We start from the raw sequence: 20905 nt of genomic DNA, 5'->3' as shown, positions 1-20905 counted from the left end.
GTAAATATAGTTGTTTTCTTTTTTATGTCATTTGGCAAAACGTTCATCTTTGTTGCAAGCACAGAGGTATATGTGATTGGTATTAACCAACTTTTACGTATAACAGCATTCTCTTCCTCTCACTGTGGCTATGAATAAGAAGGAAACAACCTCCCTTTTACATTTCGTTTAATAAGGGCATAGCCAGATGTTTGAACTTATATACTTGTTTTAGTGGTGACATTTTATAGGTGCCAGCCACGTTAGAACGTTCCACTTCATTAAGCCTGGATTATTTGGAGTGTAGCACAGTTAGGGTTAGTCCTTTAGGAAGTTATATACCATCAGATGGAAACTAGCTTTGGTGTTGTAGGGGCAATGAAAAGATTAATTGAGAGGGATAGGTGGTATCTTTTATAAATCTCTTTTATATTACTCTTATTTTACTGTTTATTACTTTTGCTGCTGAGAGTTTCTTGAAAGATTTCTTCATGATGTACTGGTGATTTTTTTTTTTTTTTACATTGTTACTATCGTTTTAAGCAATTATAAACTGCCGTCCAGTTTGTAAAAGGTCTACGTGTATCAAGGTAGGAAGGCATTATTTATTTATCTGGTTATTAAATTAATACATTGCAATCCAGTGATTAAATGGCAAAATTGGTGTGAGCGTAAACACAACCAAAAAGGTATTTGTAACTTAATTTAGCTCCTCTGCTACTTTCTTTAAGTTTATTTATTATTTATTTATTTATTAAAGTTTATTTTATGTTGAGAGAGACAGAGATAGCGTGAGTACAGAGGGGGCAGAGAGAGAAAGAAGAGAGAGAGAGAGAGAAAGAGAGAGAGAGAGAGAGAGGGAATCGTAAACAGACTCCAAGCTGCCAGCATTGAGCCTGATGCAGGGCTCAAACTCACCGAACCATTAGATCATGACCTTGGACAAAACCAAGAGTCGGATGCCTAAGGGACTGAGACACCCAGACGCCCCTCCTCTGCTCCTTTTAAAGAGAAATAAACAACAAGGAGGTGGCTGTGATGTGTGTGTGAGTGTGTGTGTGTGTGTGTGTGTGTGTGTGCGTGTGTGTGTGTGTATTTGGCGGATACACCGACCATCTCTGTGTGTACGTTTATTTACACACACACATAAGTGCACAAATCGTATACCAGCTCGAATTTCTTATCTCACTGTACTTGAGTTGTTCAGTTCTGCGTCAAACAAGGCAAATGAAACAGAGATTTTGAGTGTTGGTAAGAGTGTGTGTGGGGGGGAGAGAGAGCGAGAGAATTGTCACCTGACTGGCACTGGTCATTTAGGAGGAATAGCAAACTTTCCAAACCTCGCTTTTTAAAACCCAAAGGAACCAAAGCCTGCCTCTTCTGCGCCGCAGACCCTTTGCATTTTGAACATTTTAAGTATAACTACGATGAGTTTCGTTAACCAGTTCACTTGGTGTACAAGACTCTCTCTCTCTCTGTCTTTTTTTTCTTTTGAAGTAAAATTAAGAGACGATAAATAATAATGTGAAACGGTCTCAGAAAATCCTCCAACTTTTGTCATCTTCCTTTATAGTCACTAGAGGGTAGAAGATGATCATTTCTTGCCACAGAGGGGAGCCCAGCTCCTGCTCTCCCATATTAAGAGCTTCTGTGACCATCCGAAGCAGTAAAGTTTCCCGGCATGCTTTGGAGAAGCCTGACAAAGCAGTATTTTCTCGTTTATTGATTCTGCTTCTGCACTAAAATACTGGTACTGTACATCAATAACCATCTTTAGTTAGGGAGCTCCGGTCTGTGGAAGAAAACTGGCAGTTTGTGGAAGAACATAAAGGCTAGAAAGAAAAATTGTGAGCTTGGGGAATATTGGAGTCTAGGGAGGACAGGAGAGGTTATGGAAGAATGGCCAAAGGAATGAAGAAGGAGAGAAAAAATGTTGACGGCCTGGATAAAGATATCAAAAATATGAAAGGAACAGTGGATCCTGGAGAGCAGTATTTATATCTGTACTGCAGAGTTGTGTCTGACCACAGCTGCTGTATTCATTTTTTTTTCTTTTCTTTTTTTTTTTTATCCCTATCATGGTCGTTTCTAGAATTTTGACTTCAGTGCGCTGGGCTCAGGGACTTAATAAATGCCCAGACCCTCCGTGCCTGTGTTTAATAAAACCTTTGATGAATAGAGCTCGTTGAATGCTACTCATCATCTTACATGAGAGATGCGGTTTATATCTTGGTGGAGAATTTCAGTTGGCAGGTTAACTTTTCACAGCTTAGAGTTTGCAGGTTTTGGAGAGGAAAGTGAGAGAGCTCCTAATTTCGCTTATGAAATTGAGTCACGTGGAAAATCTGGAGGTCCTGTGATTAACCTTCTGGAAGAGTAGTTAAAATGCCCTGATCAACCTATCTTGGTATTTTTAAACTGTCAGCTGCTTTTTTAGGATTTCTATATTATATTTAAAAATTAGGTAACAGAAGTTTGACATAGAGAAGATTACTCAGCTATGAGTATCTAAAATGTTACCAGTCCTAAGTAATATATTATCTGTAAAATGTTGTTGACTTTTTCACCTCAATCTTATTCTTTTAATGGCTTAACTTTATTTAGATGATTGCTTCTTAAGCCCCGTAAGTTTATAATTTTGCATCCATCCATAGAGGCCAAGGACGGCAGACTGTCTTGTAAAGTGTTTTCTTACTACGTTGACCTTGACCGTAACGTAGTAAATTTGTAGAGATCGCCTTTAAAAGTAGGTTCAGATTTCTCCCAAAGCCTCTGTTTACCTTCTGATGAGCCTTTTTCACATGAGAATTGAGAATTTGATTTAATAGGGCCTGAATCAGATAACTAGCTCTTTTTAGACATTTATTCTACACAATCTTGGCTGTGAACAGATCTATTTCCAAACCTTCCTCTCTCTTTCTAATGCAGGTAACACTTAACAGAGATAGAAAATTAACAGCAGTGACTTCTCTAATATCAGATAGCTTAATGGGGGGGGAACCCTGCAAATCACTAACTGTATTCAGAAATCTGTGTACGTACATCCACACCTACCTGCTTCCCCTGCACTTTCATTTGGGTCTTTGTAGGTCCTGTGGCTGACCACAGTTCTTTATTTACACTTTCTTTTACTTTAGATGCATTTCCCCTGTGATGAGAACCTTGCGGGGTGGGGGTGGAGGGTTTTCGTACGATTCAGTTTTCAGAAACAGAAAAAAAAAATGTTTTCCCCACAAAAATATATGCAGGCTCCCATAAGCAGATTCTGTGTCCGTTTTAGCCAGTTTGATTTTATCCTCAGTGCACAGGACCCCCGCGCAGGGCTTAGCCCACTTGTAGGGAGAAGCCACCTGGCGGCATGTTAGAGAATGAAGAAGGCACAGGAAGGGCCAGTGGCATCCGTGGTGTCAGGTCAACGCCATCATACCCGCCTGCTCCGTGAAACACAAAACCCGGAAGGGTGAGGGCTTTAAGAGGGCCACTGCCTGCCAATGTCACCCGGCTGTCCCCTGGCTGTCAGATCCCGACCTGAAGCGTCTGCTGCTTATGTCCCCTCCCACACCTCCTACAAGAAGAAAAAAAAAGGGGGGGACTATTTTGCATAGCCCTTCTTTTGACCACTGTTTCATGCAGTTGTGGGTCCGCGATCGGAGGGAAGAGACGCGACCTGGGCCAGTGTGACTTTTTTTTTCTTCTGCATGAAATCAGTTGGCCAATGGTGCCATTTTGGGGGCTGTTCAGCGTCCTCTTCTTCTGTCTTTGTTCCTGTTATTCCAGGGGCTGATAACCACAGGATACGTTTTCTAGGTTCCCCTGCCAGGTGGCTTCCAGCTGGAATTGGTAGGAGACTACAGGGTGGGAGAATTTCCACGGTCATCTCTCCTTTTGCCTTCTATTTCACGTGGGGTCTTCGACACGGGCTGCATTTTTCATTTGCCCTTAGACCTGCTATGGCTTCAGGGTGAGCCTGATCCTTGTATTGACTCTTCTTGCCTGGCCAGTCCCGGGTTTGCAGAAGTTCAGCCCTGACGGCGGAAGCCAGCCCTGTGTCTGTTTTCGCAAGCCACGCTGTAACACAGCGGTGTGCACCTGTGTAGGCGTCGTCTCTAACTGGCAGTGACAGAGTATTGTAGTTGGGACAGAGACCTAGCGGCCTGAAGCCTAAATTCTTACTCTCTGGACCTTGGCAGGGAAAGTTTGTCTTCCTCCCACTCCAGCCGGAGGAGGGTTAGGCTGTCCTTTTTTGTTGCTTACCTTAGGTATTCTCAGCGTTGCCTCTTTGGTCTCTCGGCCGTCCCGCACCTGTTCTCTGCACGATATTCCCTCCACCTTCAGTCCCAGGAATGGTTTTCTCTTTCTGGTGGATTCGGATACAGCCTATCAGGCAAAGCCTTTGCTTTTGGCTTTTTTGGGTACTTTTAGAATGGTCATTACTTTGTAAATACCATGAATCACATGATGATGGTTCTGCGTGAATTTAGGTTTTATCCTCCCTGCCTTCTTTCCCTTTTTCTGCTTTCCTTTTTTTCTCCTTTTTGCTCAATCTGTCCCTCTGTTTACTTTATTAAAAAAAATTTTTTTGAGTGTTTATTCATTTTTGAGTGATAGAGAGCATGAGCGGGGGAGGGGCAGAGAGCCAGAGAGGGAGACACAGAATCCGAAGCAGGCTCCAGGCCCTGAGCTGTCAGCACAGAACCCGATGTGGGGCTCGAATTCATGAGCTATGAGATCATGAAGTGAGCCGAAGTTGGACGCTTAACCGACTGAGCCACCCAGGTGCCCCTCTCCTTCTGTTTACGTCTGACATCTAGGACTTCTGGAAGGTAGTCTCTAAATTTAGGTAACTATCTCTACCTATCTATCTTTCTAATTGAATCTGTCTAATATATTTATATCTCTTTAACCTAATTTACTTGTCTGAATGTCTGTGTCTGTCTGCTTGTCTGTCTGTCTATCTATCTGTCATCTATTGGGCATGGGCCCAATGCTGAATATCTTAACCCTGATGCCTCTGCTGCCTTGCTGTGAAATCAAGGTCAGCATTACCCTGGGCAGAATGATCTCTAGGGATCGTCCTCATTTCTGGGGGCCTCGGTCGTGCTCAGGTAAGGCCCCGGATCTGTTGGCACTCTCAAACCCTGTGTGTGCTCTAGACCAGAAAAACAGAGCCACTGCCTTCCTAAACTTTTCACGTGAGAATCCACTTCAGCCGAAACCTTCTCACTGAGCACGTCCTGAGGATTCACAGATGAACGGGACTTAGCCGTGGTGACTGCCCAGTCAGCGGGAGACTTGAGAGAAGGGAGGGAGGGGTATTCAGAGGGCACGGTCAGACCTTTTCCTAGCCTCCAAGGTGGGCTGAGTGCTGGAGACAGAGCAAGCTTTCAGAGGAGGACTGCAGGGAATCTTAACCAAATGAGAGGGAGGAAGAAGTGAATGGAGATAGGATAGTATAAAATAGTGTGGTCCACGGCAAGTGGTCTGATGTACTTATTATCAGGCTTCAACCAGTTGGGGTTTCAAAATAGAGCAGCATCGGTATCACCTGGAAATTGTTAGAAATGAGAAGTTGTGACCCGCCCCCCCCACGCCTACCCCGCCAACATTTCAGACCTCTTGAATCAGAAACTCTGGGGATGGGGCCCCCCGCAATCTTTCTGTAATCCTTCCAGGGGATTCTGAAGCACGTTTGATTGAGAACCGCGAGGTACGGCAGTCCTGGATAGGGGTGCCCTTGAGGTATTTTATTTTTTATTTGTTTTATTTACTTTATTTGTTTATGTTTTAATTTTTTAAATGTTTGTTTATTATTGAGAGAGACGGAGCACAAGTGGGGGAGGGGCAGAGAGAGAGAGAGAGGGGGGGAGACACAGAATCCGTATCAAGCTCCAGGCTCTGAGCTCCAATCTGTCAGCCCAGGGCCCAACGCAGGGCTTGAATTCATGAACCATGAGATCCTGACCTGAGCCAAAGTTCGGTACTGAGCCACCCAGGTGCCCTGCCCTTGAAGTATTTTAAGTGAAGGAGAGACACAGAAATATGGAACAGAAAAGGGAAGGCCAGCAGGGTGACACATGTGAATCCAGAAATACTAGATAATGGGTGTTATTACATATGAGCACAACATTTAACTTTGAGCTTCTTAGAGGTTAGGGTGAAAAAGAAAATCTTGTTGAATCACTTTATTTTATTTTATTTATTTTAGAGACAGAACACATGAGTAGGGAGAGGGGCAAAAGGGGGGAGAGAGAGAGAGAGAGAGGCAGGCGCGGGGGGAGAATCCCAAGCAGGCTCCACGTTTAGCATGGAACCCAACATGGGGCTCAATCCCATGACCCTGGGATCATGACCTGAGCTGAAACCAAGAGTCGGGCACTCAGCCAACTGCTCACCCAGGCTCCCCTTTTCTTTTCTTTTTCAGTGATAGGAAGAAATGCATTAGAAACATTTTCCTGGTCCTAAGCCCTAAGAAGTGGGTATTTATAGACTTGATCGTTTTTTTTGTTTTTAATCTTAATCTAATTCTTATTTTTAAGTGCAAAAACAGAGCAGTGATACTTTGCAATGAAAAAAAATGTTAAATCTCCTATAAAACTTTTACAGCTAATATGTCTGTACAACCTACAGATTATTCATTATCCTCGGGACTATAATCTAGTTTTCCCATACAAATATAAATCTCATGGTCCATGTCCACGTGGGAGATTTAAAAGGCTTTCTTTATATCCTTAGGCAAAGATTTTTGTGTAGTTCTAGGAGAATTTATGCCCACAGCATCCTCTTCGGATGATATAAGAAGCCGCCAAGAAGGAGCTTCTCTGGGAGCCTGCTGGATGCATGTATGGACCTTCTCATGTCATGCCATAAAAGCTGTTGACAATGAACAGTTGTTTTACATGTTAAAAATGCTTGGAAGGAATATTTCAGGGGAACCTTTTATAGACTGAATGTTCTCCCTTAGCTTTTCTTAAGCAATGCCCAGCAGAGTCCAATCCTGTTGTGTTGTTCATTTTGCTTACAAAGTTAGCGACTTTTTTTTTCCCCCTGTGCATTTGTTTCCACCGATACCTCCTTTCTCACAGTGACTTAGGGAAACGAATTAATGAGAGTCGAAATAGGACCCATCGGCAGCGTTGGAACACGTGTTTCTGGACTCCAGTAACTGAGACGGTAGAAAAGTTACCCACACGATATTTGGCAGCTAGTTAGGTATGCCTTCCTAGAACAATCTTGAGAAAATATTTTTGCCCTGCCCTTCTTTTTCATTTCTGTCTCTTAACAAAAATTTTTTTTTGGTGTTTTGTCATACCCAAGGGAGTACTTCGGATAATGACTTTGCGGTATCCGTCAGCATAGTGTGTTCCGGAGAGGGGCACAGCTAGCTGTAATGTTGCTTTTGATGACTACAGGCTGTGGCCCCGGCTCCCGGACGGCATGCTACTCCTTCCAAGCTCTTTCTTAACTCTTAACCTCCTTGCCATTCTTCCTGGCCCACGACAGAGAGGAGGCACTTGGCTGACAGGCCTGTCATTTCTGGGTTTTCTTTCGCAGCCATGCCAAGAGACCAGAGTCCATATCTCCATCTTCCCGGCATGCCACTTGGCCCAAATCCTTAAATAATGGATGTGGCTAAGCTGTAATCCATTTTCTATGTCCCAGGAATGACAAACCATTCTCTGTTTTGAGAGCCTATTCCTGGATCAGAAACTTGTGAAGATTTTCCGCCTGTTGGGAGTGGAAGGTCCACAGCTCTTACCTTCAGTCCTGTTCTCTTTTTTCCCCCCCTTCCTTCCTTGTCCCCGGGATTGTCATGACCCGGAAGTGAATTGTTTCTGCAGCTTTTCATTTTTTCTGAAAGTCAGTCCGTTTCAAAGTTAAATATTGAACCTCAGGGGCACCTTGGTGGCTCATTTGGTTGAGTGTTCGACTCTTGATTTCAGTTCAAGTCATGGTCGCAAGGTCGTCGGATGGAGCTCTGAGTCGTGCTTTACATGGAGCATGGAGCCTGCCTGAGATTCTCTCTCTTTCTCTCTCTCTCTCTTTCTCTCTGTCCTTCCTTTCCTCTCCCCCACTCTCGTGCACACACTCTCTTTCTAAAATTAAAACATAAATAAATAAAAAAATAAGTATCATACCTCGTATTCACCAGTAATAACGAACGTGTGTGCTTCAGATGGAAGTTATGATTTCTGTCCAGAAGAAGGGTGTGGATTTGGTGGGGTGGGGGGCCAAGGAAGAGAGAGAGAGCCTATGAATGAAACAACATAGAAATAGTAAAAGGTTCTGATCCCTTTGGGAGGAAGGAGAAAAATAGCAAAACCCTGATGTACTATATTTTATCCTTTATGTCGGCTGAGAAATTAGGGTCAGGACCCAGAAACTTTGCTCTATCTCCTGGTGTTTGTTTCAGCTCAGGTGGGCTGGGCTTCTCCTTTGATGGGTCATTTCCTTGTCTCCCTTCACATTCCAGGCTGCATTAAGATGACAAATTTCACTTATGGGCTCAGGCACAGACGTGAAAACCTGAGCTATGGAGCTAACAGGGTGAGTGCAGAGGAGTGGATTTATTGGCGGGAGAAAGGGATTGTTCCAAGAGCACAGATTTGGGGAGCCAGGCCCTGCATCAGAGAGTACACAGGATGGCCCGGACAGTACCCGCCTCTCCCCCATCAGCCCTGGTCTGAGGCCTCATCACTTGCCCCAAGGCTGAAGACACATGTTAAAGTAATTACGAGACTTCTTTAAAGCACACACACACACACACACACACACACACACACTCCAGAATATGTTGTTCGTAGATGTGCAACTTTATTTGGACATCACCTGAAAGCAGGTTTTGCAGAAAAGATTGAGGGCGAAATACGTAGAATAAAGGCCTTGTGTTCTTTTCTGTCTGTGAACTCCGCAATAAATAGCTCACTTCTCCTACCCTGCCTTTAGTGAGGAGAAAAAAAAAAATCTTGGACAGCAAAGAGCAAGTCCGTCACATCAAACATGACTGCGTTAAATACTAAAATGTTCAAAGTCCAACTGAGATAGATAAAGGCTTTGATGGAAAGTGGATATTTCCCAGGGACATTACAAGCAATAATCCAGATGTTATGCTGTAATGCAACGAGTGTCGTGGATAGATCAGGAGATCCAGCCAAGCCGCGCCTGATGTAGGCCTTAGCCTTGCCCTCCCATGCTGTTCCGCCATATGGAACCTATCTCTCGGCCCTCTTAATAACCAGCTTTGGATTCCATTTTCACAGAGCTCATAGAGCTAAGTGGGGCTGTTTTATGGACAAGTTAGATAGAAGCCTTTCCAAGATAAACATCCAATTTGAAATTAGGACATACCAAGCCACAAAATTATTTTAGGGCATATTTCATGGAAGCCCTGCCATTTTTCTTAGGCAATTGCCAGACTGGAGGATGCCCTTTGATCCCATGTGGACATTACTCCCTTCTTTATAAAAAGGATTTTGAAATAGTTGCAGTGTTTAGGGAGGAATATATCTGTCGGAACTTTGAAGCATGGCCATGGGACAGGTCATGCTTTAGCTTGTTGGTTGGCAAGTCAAACTTTAAGAAGAAAAAAGAAAAAAAAAAAGGGAATTGTAGCCGGATATATGAATCAAAATCTCATTTTCGTTTTAAAGATAGAAGTTTTCAGCCCGTGTGCTTAATAAGCTATAAAATGTACTCGGTGTATCCACATCTACATGCTCAAATATAAATTTATAAACACATACGCATATATGTTTGTATATGTGTCTGTTGATGTACTGTGTCGGCGTGTGTTGTGTTTAATTAACATGAAATCGCTTGACTTTAATACTTTCATAAGGCTTTTTTTATTGAATATATTCTCTCCACAACCAAACTGGAAATAGAACTTCCGAAAGAATCGTTCATGTTCTCCAGAGGAGAGGGATTTTTTTTTTCTTTTTAAAATGAATTATTTTCCCTTGCCCCCTCCCTGCTCTGTCTCAGCACCTCCAAAACTCGTGCGTGCGTGCGTGCGTGCGTGTGTGTGTGTGTGCATTTTAAGAGAAGAGCAGCGCAGATGTGAAGCTTGAGAGTGTAGACTTCCTTGAATGTGCTTTGCTTAAGGTCGTCATAAAATGATCAAATGCTTGGTGGCTTGTTGCCGCACCATTTATTAAGACTGGTGGAGTAACGTGTTGGATGAGGTAAGCTGGTATATAATTAATACGGTTCTGACATACCATTTGTTGTGATAAATTGTGACTAACTGGTGTCCGAGCGAATTGGTGTCTGAATGATCTCGAAGATGTATTGAGTAGATGACAGGAACGAATATATAGTGTTAGAAATTCACGGCTTTACTATGGTACTTTATGCCATTTACATTCTCCAGTCCATTTATTTCTCCTTCAAATACACCCGCCTCTGCTCGTGCCATTTCACGTGTCGAGCGGCAAACGTAGATCAACTCCACCAACTCAGTGCGGCGTGCGGATCGGGTGGGGATCCTCATGCAGGCAAACCAACCATAAAAAAAGACACGGTGGAGACCTTCAGGGAAATGTGACTCTGTGCTGGGTGTCTAACGATATTAAGGGAATTATGGTTATCTGTGTTGAATGTGGTCACGGCAGGGTGCTTCTGTAAAAACACATGTGGGTTTTGCTTTCAACTCTTTCAGCCCGAGAAAAAGAGTGAAGGGCTAGATGAAGTCAGATGGGCGAAAGGTGGAATCAGATGGATCCGCACGTGGAGATTTATATACCATGCTCTCTGCCTTTGTGCGTGTTTGGAAATTTCCATAGTGGAAATTAAAAATAAAGTGTGCGTGTCCTCTTTATAATTTAATAATCGGGGATGTTTGCTCTCCTCTACATTCTGTTTAGGGTGTGTGTGAGTGTGCATGGGTAGTATAATTTAGAAAAGGAAAAAAAAAAAAAACAAAGAAGTTAAGAGTTACCCAATCTCTACTGGATCCCAGGCGCCGTGCTAAGGACGTTATACATCCTTCTCCTCCCTGCAGATCTGCAAAGCGCATTTGCCTGGCTGGCTGCTTCCAGGCTGTATCTGGAGTTGTGCATCTCACTGTGGTGTTGGGCATTTTAGGAGCAGCCCAAGGAATAAAGGGAAGTGTGGACAGATTGGAGTGTGAAGGATAAATTCAAAACCATTATTGCTAAATGCCCAGAGGTATTTTGTTTCCCTGCAAAGCAATGCCTCGCTCCTGTCTCTCTGTTCCCAGAATGCCTTTCTTCCCTTCCTTCTATTAAAATAGCTGAAGGATTCCTACCACGGAGCGCATCTGGGTGGGAGGATAGGCCAGGGCCAAATCCAAGCGTTGTTCCTAATCATCCTTCACTATACTTTAGAAGTCCAGGGCTGGAGAAGGAAACCACATAACTGTGCCTGCAGGTTGGCCAAATCCCGAAGACGAGTAACACTTTCAGCAGCTAGGGAGTGCGATTCCTGATCCCCATACTGCGAGCTGGAATTTCTGTGATCACCAAAGTCACACTCAGGAATTATCAGCACGTTGATCTGTCCTCTTCTTTCTTTGCTTTAGTCCTCTTTGATACGCAACTTGCGACTCTCAGAGTCCTTGAAAAAGAACCAACTCTGGAATGGGATTATAAGTATAACCTTGTTGGAAGGGAAGAATGTATCAGGAGGAAGCATGACAGAAATGTTTGTCCAGTTAAAACTGGGAGACCAGAGGTATAAAAGTAAGGTAAGTTCTGTCAATTCCTTAAGAAGAAGCATACCTTTTGTAATAAAAGGGCTGAAAAAAAAATGTTTTCCACTCTAAATTTCACAAGAAGAGGAGAATTTTATTTTTCGCCCTCGTAACAGTGTTAGGAGCATCCCAGGCCACAAAATAATCTATAACTGAAGCCAATTGGTATACCTATTTGGTTGCTTAGCATAATTTATTTTAATGTAGTTAACTGGTGCTAGAGAAAGCTTATGAAATAATAGATTTGGATGCATTCATTTATTTTTGTTTTGAAAATAAGCAAGCTGTTGTTTCATAGATTGCAGGAAAGGGATAACCAAATATTTTCAAAATCCTACAAAAATAATAGTGTAATATATTTATATGAAAACATTTGAGAAAAGTAAAAAGTTCTCAAAACCATCTACTTTTTGCTTTCTCTTACTTGTAGGTATTAACACCCAAAATAGACAGACATTTGTTGTGGGGTTTTTTGTGATTTTGTTTTTAAAGTATTAGTGATTTTTTTTTTTTGAACAAAAGTAATGGCATTTGTAGCCGCCTTTAAAAATCAATCATCTTCTTCTCCCGAAACAAATTCCACTTAATTTTTAATCTTAGTAATTTGGCGTGGTTTTTATTTCAAAAACCATAGTCTCCAAACCATGGTAATTAATTCGTTTTACATAACTGTCAGACAGGAATATTTCCTAAGTTTTATGGATTGGGGGAATGAGGGTACTTGAAAGTTAAGTCACTTGCCAAAAGCTACATGGAAAAAAAAAATGCAAACCAAACAAAACATTGGTAGAAAATTTTGAAAATAGACCCAAGGATATTTGCAATTCGGGCTTTCCAGTGTAGAGTCCGTAACAGATGAAGATATGTGCAATTGGAAAATGATTTAGGGAGCAGAAGTTGGTCTCTGCTGTATACTTTTAAGTGCAAAATCAAACATTAAACATCATTTACCCCACCACAAGGAGTAAAGAATTAAAGCTCACACTGGAGAATCATTTTTGAAAAATATGAAAAATCAGGGGCGGGTTAACAGCCGAAATATGCAGACATTTATTTTAACCAGCTAGTTTCAGGCTGTACCTTACAGTGAACGTAGCCAGAGTGAACACATCTCTCCACGAAGGTTCCTGTAGCCAGCCAGGGTCAGGCTAAGGATTTATAAGAAAAATTATTCATCGCTAAGTACGCTCAGCCCGCCCCCCCCCCCCCCCCCCGCCCCCGGGCTAAGGTGAAGTGCAGAATTAGCCCAGCATTTGCTACCTGCCCCCTTGAGGAATATCACATTTAATTTGTGTGGTTGAGTTTCTTTTTTTCCGTGGTTTCTAAATTCTGTGAGCTGATATATTAAGCTCAATGCAAAAAACAGCTGAAATGATAATACGTGATGTGGGCTACAGCCGACATCCGAGTTATCCCTGATTCCCCTGGCGGTAATAGTTTGGCGCTAGGATTTCTAGGATTTCATAGTTGACTCTAGAGCCTGATAAGTCAGTGCCCGGCATTCTTGCCGATTTTTAGTCACAAATCGAATCTCGACGTAAATGAAACAAAAGCAAAAATGCTGCTAACTGATCAAACACACAAGATCGGAGAACGCAGAAACACTTGTGGAATTTTCACACCACCTTGCTTCATCTTGAGGTGTGGCAGCCGTGAGGCTTCTTAGTCTTTCACACTCGAGTGACCGGATTCAGGAAACTCGGACTGAAATGTGCAAGTTACGGGTTTCTCACGCAAGGCATCGGACAGATGTTAATTAACACCACAAACTGCTAATTTATATACTCCTTAGGCCAGCACTGAGTGGATGCACTAATAAAAATGTTACTTGCATCCGGTTCACCAATCCGTAGTCTCTTTTGGGAGAGGGAGCAACTGTAAATGTCTACTGAGATGTGTTTTCCGTGTATATAATACCTATATAATTTATGGTTCCTGGTGGGGTAATTCCTTGTGGGGTTACTCTTTTTTAACTTGCTGGAGAAATTGTTGGATCTGGGGGGTGAGCTAAGAGGGTAGCGATGTTTTGCCAATTCCAGAACCCCCAAGGTCCCTTTCGTTCCCAAACGGAAAGTTTAGCTTTCTCAGGGGGGGGGAGGCCCATCGCCATGACTTCCTGCCGTTTAGCAATGACATGTATGTGTATGTAGCTGCTTTAGCGACGAATGGCATTTTGAGAAAGTAAATATCATAACCGCATGTTTTCTAGACACTGTGTAAGAGTGCAAATCCGCAGTGGCGGGAACAGTTTGACTTTCACTACTTCTCTGACAGGATGGGCATTTTGGACATTGAAGTGTGGGGAAAGGACAGCAGAAAGCACGAGGAACGTCTGGGCACGTGAGTCTGCTCTGCTTTCTAACTCGTGGGAGACGCGTGGGCAGCTCGCATCTGCATGGAGCTGCTCAGAGACAATGTCTTGATCTGTGTGGGCTTAGAGTCGAAACCTCATCTCCCCACCCCGGGAGTCATAAGTCAGCTGGACCCTAACCTGGGGAAAAGGTTTTGTTTTTGTTTTTGTTTTAACTGGTAAATGCCATTTAATATTGATTAAAACAGAAGAAAATCGTTATGTGTTGGAAATTCTCTAAAAAAAAAAAAAAAAAAAAAAAGACACCGGGCCATTTCAGACAATCTGCGAAATGGTTATGCATATGGCCCTTGAACACCACGCGTTGAACTGCGTGGGTCCACTTAAACATGCATTTTTTTTTTCCAATAAATACAGTACACTAAGCATCTTTTCTCTTCCTTAGGATTTTTTACAAGAACGTTTTCCTTTTCTCTAGCTAACTTTACTGTGGGAATACAGTGTCTGACACCGATAATATACAAAGTTATGTGTTAATTGTTTGTACTGTCGGTAAGGCTGCTGGGCAACAGGGGGCTGATTTAGTAGTTGAGTTTGGGGGGAAGTGAAAAGCTATTTTTGACTGTGCGGGGTCATCAGCGCGCGTGACCCCTGCACTGTTCAGTAATCAACTGTGTAAATTTCCAGCGTGCCCTCTAATTTTGGTTTTGATACTTAGTAAAATACCCTACAATTTAGTAAGAATATCAGCCGCGGTGTCTCAAACGATGGGAGACCTTTCAGTGTCCTTCATGAGCTGTGTGGCAAACCGTCATGAAATCTGTTGAGCCGACTTTCTGTATTCTACCGTCTCTTTCCTTTGCACCCTCCCAACTCCATTGGGGCTCTCACCCTCCCGTAACCAGCGATGCTATGACTGTTACGGCTTTCTTCTGGCTTGTAGTAACGCCATTAAGTGAGACTGTGCCTGCACTGTGGCTGGCCCGTGGTAAGTACGGTGGACATCGCGGTGGAAGCATACATCATCTCTGATCTTTCAAATAGCCCTGCAGGTTGGCAGCATTATTCTCCTTTCGTAGATGAGGGGACAGAATGCAAGAGGTTTACAAATGACTTGGTTGTGGACTTCAGAGCAGCAGGTGCCAGGGCTAGGAGTCTGTGTTTTCCAAGACCGATTTCTTTCCACCAAATCCCTGCCTTGTGTTCATCCCGTATCCAATTTTTCATCCCGATTCTTCACCCCGGTACAATGTGTACGCAGATCTTAAATCTCGAATGTAAGCATGCAGAGGGCTCTCAACAGCTGTTGGTCATCTTTTCCACACCAAGGACTCCGGAACCTTGGGTTCAGAGAGGTGCCTGGGGCTCGGCCCTTGGAGAACGGAGAGTCTGCTAAAACCTCTGTCGTGAAGCCAGAGCAGCTCAGCCCTTGCCTGTCGTCTGCATTGGGGTTCAGACTGAGGGAAAGTCCTCTCACTGCTTTTTCTGCGTAAAATACTGAGCACAGTGTCTGGCACACAGAGCGTTGGATCTTCCTGCCGTCGCCCCATCCCTCCTCAGCAGCTCTCCTGAGGTAGACGGGTGGCGAGTTTGGTACCCACGGAACATTCCTCTGGTGTTTTCTCAGTGGAGGTACCGTGTCCCAGGGGACTGTCCGGCATGTTGCAGGAGGTTTAGGAAATCTGGCTCTCACCCACCTGATTCCGGATACTCGTCTCTCTCCCCAGTGGTTGTGTGGGAGCTATACACACGGCACATCCACATTCCATCACACGTATCCAGACCCCCCCCAGGGGAACAGCGTGCCACCAGTTGAGACCTCAGCTCTTCCAGCCTCCCTGGGGCACAGCCCGGGTTGCAGGGCTTCATGTGGCCCTCTTGTCCCCAACACTCTGCTGAGCCCACAGCTGGCCGCCATTGCTTTATTGCCAACCTCGTGGTTTCAGTTGGTGCTTTCGGATAGCAGACTAGGTCCTGTCACCCTCCGGCTCCCGCAGGAGGTCTCCCCCTGGTCATTTTGCAGATATTACCCGTCGGATGACTTTAGCCCGCTCTTGTCTCTCCTTCCTGCACCCACACAGGGTAACTGAGGCACTTCTGACGTTCCCCACTACTTCTGACACTTGTCACCGCTGTGACATTACCAGTGCCCTCCCAACGCTCACGGTTAGGAGCCCCAGAAACTTCGTGCTGGCCCAGGGAGCAAGGATTGGTTACGTCAGTGCCCGGATAGAGGATCCCGTGTCCCAAAGTGCCACCTGAGTGGTGGGAATTTGGGTTTCCAGTGATGAATGGCAAGCGTGTTATTTTAGGAGGTGCCAGGAATAATGCCCTCTCGCCTCACCCATCGCTGTGCTGCCATGTTTCCTTCACACAACAGGAAGTGCTTTGCCAAATGAGTATTGAGTTTCTTCGTGGCCACGAAAAACCATGTAGAATGTCCAATTTAGTCTATGTTTTGTCATTTGAGTATCTATTTATTTTAGCGATTTCCTGTTTGCCACTTAGCCATGTACCTGGCCTGGGGGTCATGACGTCCTTCCTCTTCATGGCTTTTAAAGGCTTCTTTTGGTATCCTTTCCCTTTTCCCTCTGCTGAGGTACAAACGGTAGCAAAGGTATCTCTTGGGAACTGACTACGCAGCATTACCCTGAAGCCAACTCCCAGGTGGGGTGACAGACCTCCCCTAAAATATCTCCTGTTCCTCAGAGTCAAACAGGAAGTGGGGCCGGCATGGGCACACCCCGGACCTGTTACATACGGGTCCTCCTTACTTTCAATTTCACTCTTCTTTCCTTCTCGTTTCATTTTGTTGTCGTTGTCGTCCTTGGAAGGCTCAGTTGTTTCATCTCCCAGGGCTGGGGAAATACCTTTTTGCATGAGGAAGCTCTCTGACAGTGTGAATGAGTCATGAACGTCTGTGAAGACCTGTCGCGTATTTTGTTTTTGGATCACACCTTGATGCTGGTACTCGAAAGCCCCACGTGGCCTCTCTGCGGAAATTCTTTTTGAGATTGATTTTGAGATTTTCCTCAAACGTTCCCCGCAACGTTCGCAACTAAACTTACGCGATTTAAGAAAAAGAAATATGGATAGTAAAAGTCATGTGTATATGAATATATATATCGAATATATATATATATATATATATATATCTCAAAAACAGTATAGACAATTTTTGAAACTTTTTGTAGAAGTTTGCAGGGAATAGGGGCTATCTTCAAGGACTTGATGTAAAGGACATCTGTTGACCAAAGGATTGAGCCATGGCATTGGCCTTGGCCTTGGTGGGTTGCTAGCTTGATCGTGGTTCAGACATGGGCCTGCCTGATGGCCAGCCACCGCCAGGATCTCCTAAGTCACCTGGAGCTTTCCGAAATCCTCTTGTACGAGGCTTCCTCTGCAGTCTTCTGAGACTCTTCTCAGAGTCTTCTCAGTCTAACTGAGCCACAAGTTAACCCAAGGGGGGGGGGTTCAAGGCTGGTGAGATAAAGGTGTTTGAACAGATCCAATGCCCTCTGGACCATGGTAGCTACTAACTCCACTGTTTGTCCAAGAGCACAAACAAAACAAAACAAAACGGAAAAAAAAAAGCAGACAAAAACACCAAAAAAGCAACACAACACAACACAAAACAAAACAACAGTCTCTGATTTTAAAGGCCATCAATGGTCCAGAGACAGTGAACTTTTCAGGGGAGTAAGAAATAAAGTTGAACTTTATTTCTCAGTTGAACCTGCTCCAACTTTTAACCAAGATGGCAAGAGTATACATACATATAGGTCATCCCATTGTAAACCTGGGCCATTTCAAAATAATCCTTTTGTTTTCTGAAAGTGTATTTTACAGTTCAAGGCGGTTTTAGAGATTAACTCATTATTACAGAATATTCTAGGCTTCACTGGGTTTTGAAAAGTCAAGAAGGAGAACGTGCGAGTCCATTTCAACTGGGCTGCCTCAGAGGCAGCCCTCGGCCCCGCATGGTGCCTTGGAAAGTGGTGCTAACATTGTACTGGTTTATTAGTGACGCTGATGCCATAGAGAACCGGGGCTGGAATATTTCTCCGGACAAATTGCACCGCGTGTCATTGATCTGCTTTTACAGCCAGGCTTGACACATTCACCGTTTTCTTCCTGTTCACCCCCTTCCTTAGCCTCTGAGATTTACAGCTTTTAAAACTACAGCACTCTTTTCTGCCCCTTGCATTTAAGTTAAAAGCTGACCAGTCTGTAATATAAAACAAGGAATTGTGGTAATGAATAAGAGGTTAAAAGCTATCATGGCAACTGAAACTTGAGCAGGTTCGACTGACTGATATGGCAAAATGATGTGTTGAATTAAAACATTAAAATGCTGTGGGATTAATGGAGAAAGACAGGAACAGGAGGTCAGAAACAGTGCTAAATCAGCACATTATACGCCTGTGGGCTAGAGGAAAGCTTTACTACACATGCCTGTTGCAGAAGGAAAAAAATAGTAATTGAGTCGTCATTTTCTTCAGGTGAGGAGAAACGTAGACTTTTCAATCTGAGAAGCACCTAGGAAATATATTTATTGCCGTCCTTTTCTCATGTAGAGGGATGCACAGGATTTCATTACAACAGCAACAACAAAAAAAACCACTGCCTTTGTCATTTGGATTTTTTGACTTTGAGTTTCCTTGTGCCACTGGCCTTCGTTTGTTTGTTCGTTCGCTCTATTCAACAGAGAGCCCGTCATGTACCAGATGGCCTACAAAGTGCTGAGGATTCAGTGGAAGACGATACAGTGATGGATATAGTGCTGTCCTCAGACCCTATAAAGTTCTGGGGCGGCTGCATGTGAGCAGGCAGTGACTTGGGGGAGGGAGGGAGCAGCTCCCTGGATGGACAGAGGTCTGAGCTGGCAGCCTCTAAAGATGGCGGGTTGGCCTGACCAGGAGATTGGAGGAAGAACACTGTCCTAACACAGGCACTTCTCTTGTGTGTGAGGTCACACTTGACGCCACAGGGACAGAAATTTGCCAGTGCTCATTAATCACGTAGATGCTCTGAGTATGTGTTTTCCACATCGTTCCCAACAGACAGCAATTTTATAAGCTTTATTGCTGGGTCGGATTTATTAACAAGGGTGTCATTGGATATGTTTGGCCACAGTTTCTTGGGCTATGGTGAGTTAAACGCAAGGCTTTACAAATTATTTTTAGGTCAGTTTCCCTGATGACCTGTCAGTGTGTCTGGATCGTCAGCAACCAACCTTGTAAAATTTTAAAATACTAACATTGGTGTAATTCACCATAGGCCAAATTATTAACATTTCTGTAGATCACTGGTCAGCAAACTAGGGCCCGTGGGCCAAATCCAGATGGCTACCTGTTTTCGAATAAAGTTTTATCAACTACCAGCCTTGTTCGTTTGTTTACATTGTCTATTACTGCTTTCACGCTGCAAGGGGAGTTGAGTAGGTTCAGCAAAGACCACATGGCCCGTAGACTTCAAATATTTACTTTGTGGCCCTTTATGGAAAAAAATAGTTTAGGTGCCTATTATTTATTACTTATTAGTTGGTGTGATAATTGAGCCAGTTCATTCTACGAGAGCCATTTAGACCATCTATCTGAAAACTGAGTTTATTTTTCAAAGAAAATTTGCATACATACTAGTAAGCTAGGCTTTCATAAATGCTCTGAAGATGTTGCCATTTGTGTAGTTGGGGAAGAAATTTAGAGGCTACAAAATGGAAGGGAAACCAATACATAACCGTCCTTGTAAAATTCTGGAATTAGACAGTGAGTCTGCAGTGTTTATAAGAATGAGAAAGAAAGGAGGAGCGGTGGATGGTATTTTAATTTGCCCAGAAAGCTGGGCTGAATTTACTCCCTAGCATTCCTGGAGGCTCCTGGTGCACTCCGCCCCTAACAGGGAGCTACACAGATAAAGAAAGCCTGGGGAAAGAACACCAGATTCTGGAAAGCTTCAGTAGCACCAAGAGAGAATTAAGAGACCAACTAAACATTACGGTATTTTCTCAGGGCAAAATCGGAAACCCTTTAGAAAATAGAAGACACGACCTAAATGCTCCTTTCAAGGTTTTTTTATGTTAAAAATGTCTTCGATGAAAGTATTTCAGATTTTTTTCTGTCTTAATGATTTTAGATTTCAGAGTACTTATCTTCACTTGAACCTAAAAAAAAAAAAAATTTTTTTGTTCACCCAATCCTAAGAAAAAAAAAAAAAAAGATATTTTGTTCACACAGTAACTTCCCTTTCTTCGGGAGGCTCAGAGAGTATTGTGATAATATCTGCAATTCGGAAAGACAAATCCTTTTTATTTTGTATTTATTTATTTATTTTTTTTGAAGTCTTTGTTTGAATTCCAGTGAGTTAACATCGAGCGTTATAGCAGTCTCACATGTCCACTACAGTAATTCAGTACTTCTGTACATCACCCAGTGTTCATCGGGATAAGATCCCTCCTTAATCCCCATCACCTTGTTCACCGATCCCCCCCCCCCGCCCCACCTCTCCTCTGGTAACCATCAGTTTATTCTGTATTATTAAGGGTATATATTGATTTGTCTCTCTTTTCCTTTGCTAGTGTATTTTGTGTTTCTTAAGGTCCACATATGAGTGAAACCATACGGTATTTGCCTTATTTCACTTAGCATGATACTGTCTACATCCATCCATGTCATTGCAAATGGCAAGATTTCATTCCTCTTTATGGCTGACATATATGTGTGTGTGTATATATAAACATAAATATGTATATAACATATTTATCACACATATAACACACATATATTATATATATAACATATATATCACATATATAACATATATCACACATATATAACATATACATAACATATATCACATATATATCATATATCACATATATAACATATATTACATATATATAACAT

General features: G+C 43.2%; 1 protein-coding gene across 10 annotated transcripts in view; it reads left to right on the top strand.

The window, feature by feature from the left end:
- MCTP2 (multiple C2 and transmembrane domain containing 2) overlaps positions 1-20905 on the top strand; it is a 248416-nt gene that overhangs the window by 99789 nt on the left and 127722 nt on the right. For 9 of the 10 annotated variants that reach the window (XR_007453911.1, XR_007453912.1, XM_049614044.1 and 6 more), the window contains 2 exons: positions 11519-11683; positions 13899-14029. Coding sequence is in view for 8 of the 10 variants with exons in the window: in XM_049614044.1 (XP_049470001.1) it covers positions 11519-11683; positions 13899-14029 (296 nt within the window). In the remaining 2 variants the exon portion in view is untranslated. Of the gene's footprint in view, positions 1-8; positions 11684-13898; positions 14030-20905 lie in introns of those variants that run through there. The other variant, XM_049614051.1, reaches the window with a different exon arrangement.

Source organism: Panthera uncia (genome assembly GCF_023721935.1).
Source record: "Panthera uncia isolate 11264 chromosome B3 unlocalized genomic scaffold, Puncia_PCG_1.0 HiC_scaffold_1, whole genome shotgun sequence".
Taxonomy (NCBI): Eukaryota; Metazoa; Chordata; class Mammalia; order Carnivora; family Felidae; genus Panthera; species Panthera uncia.
This window is presented reverse-complemented; position numbering and strand designations above follow the sequence as displayed.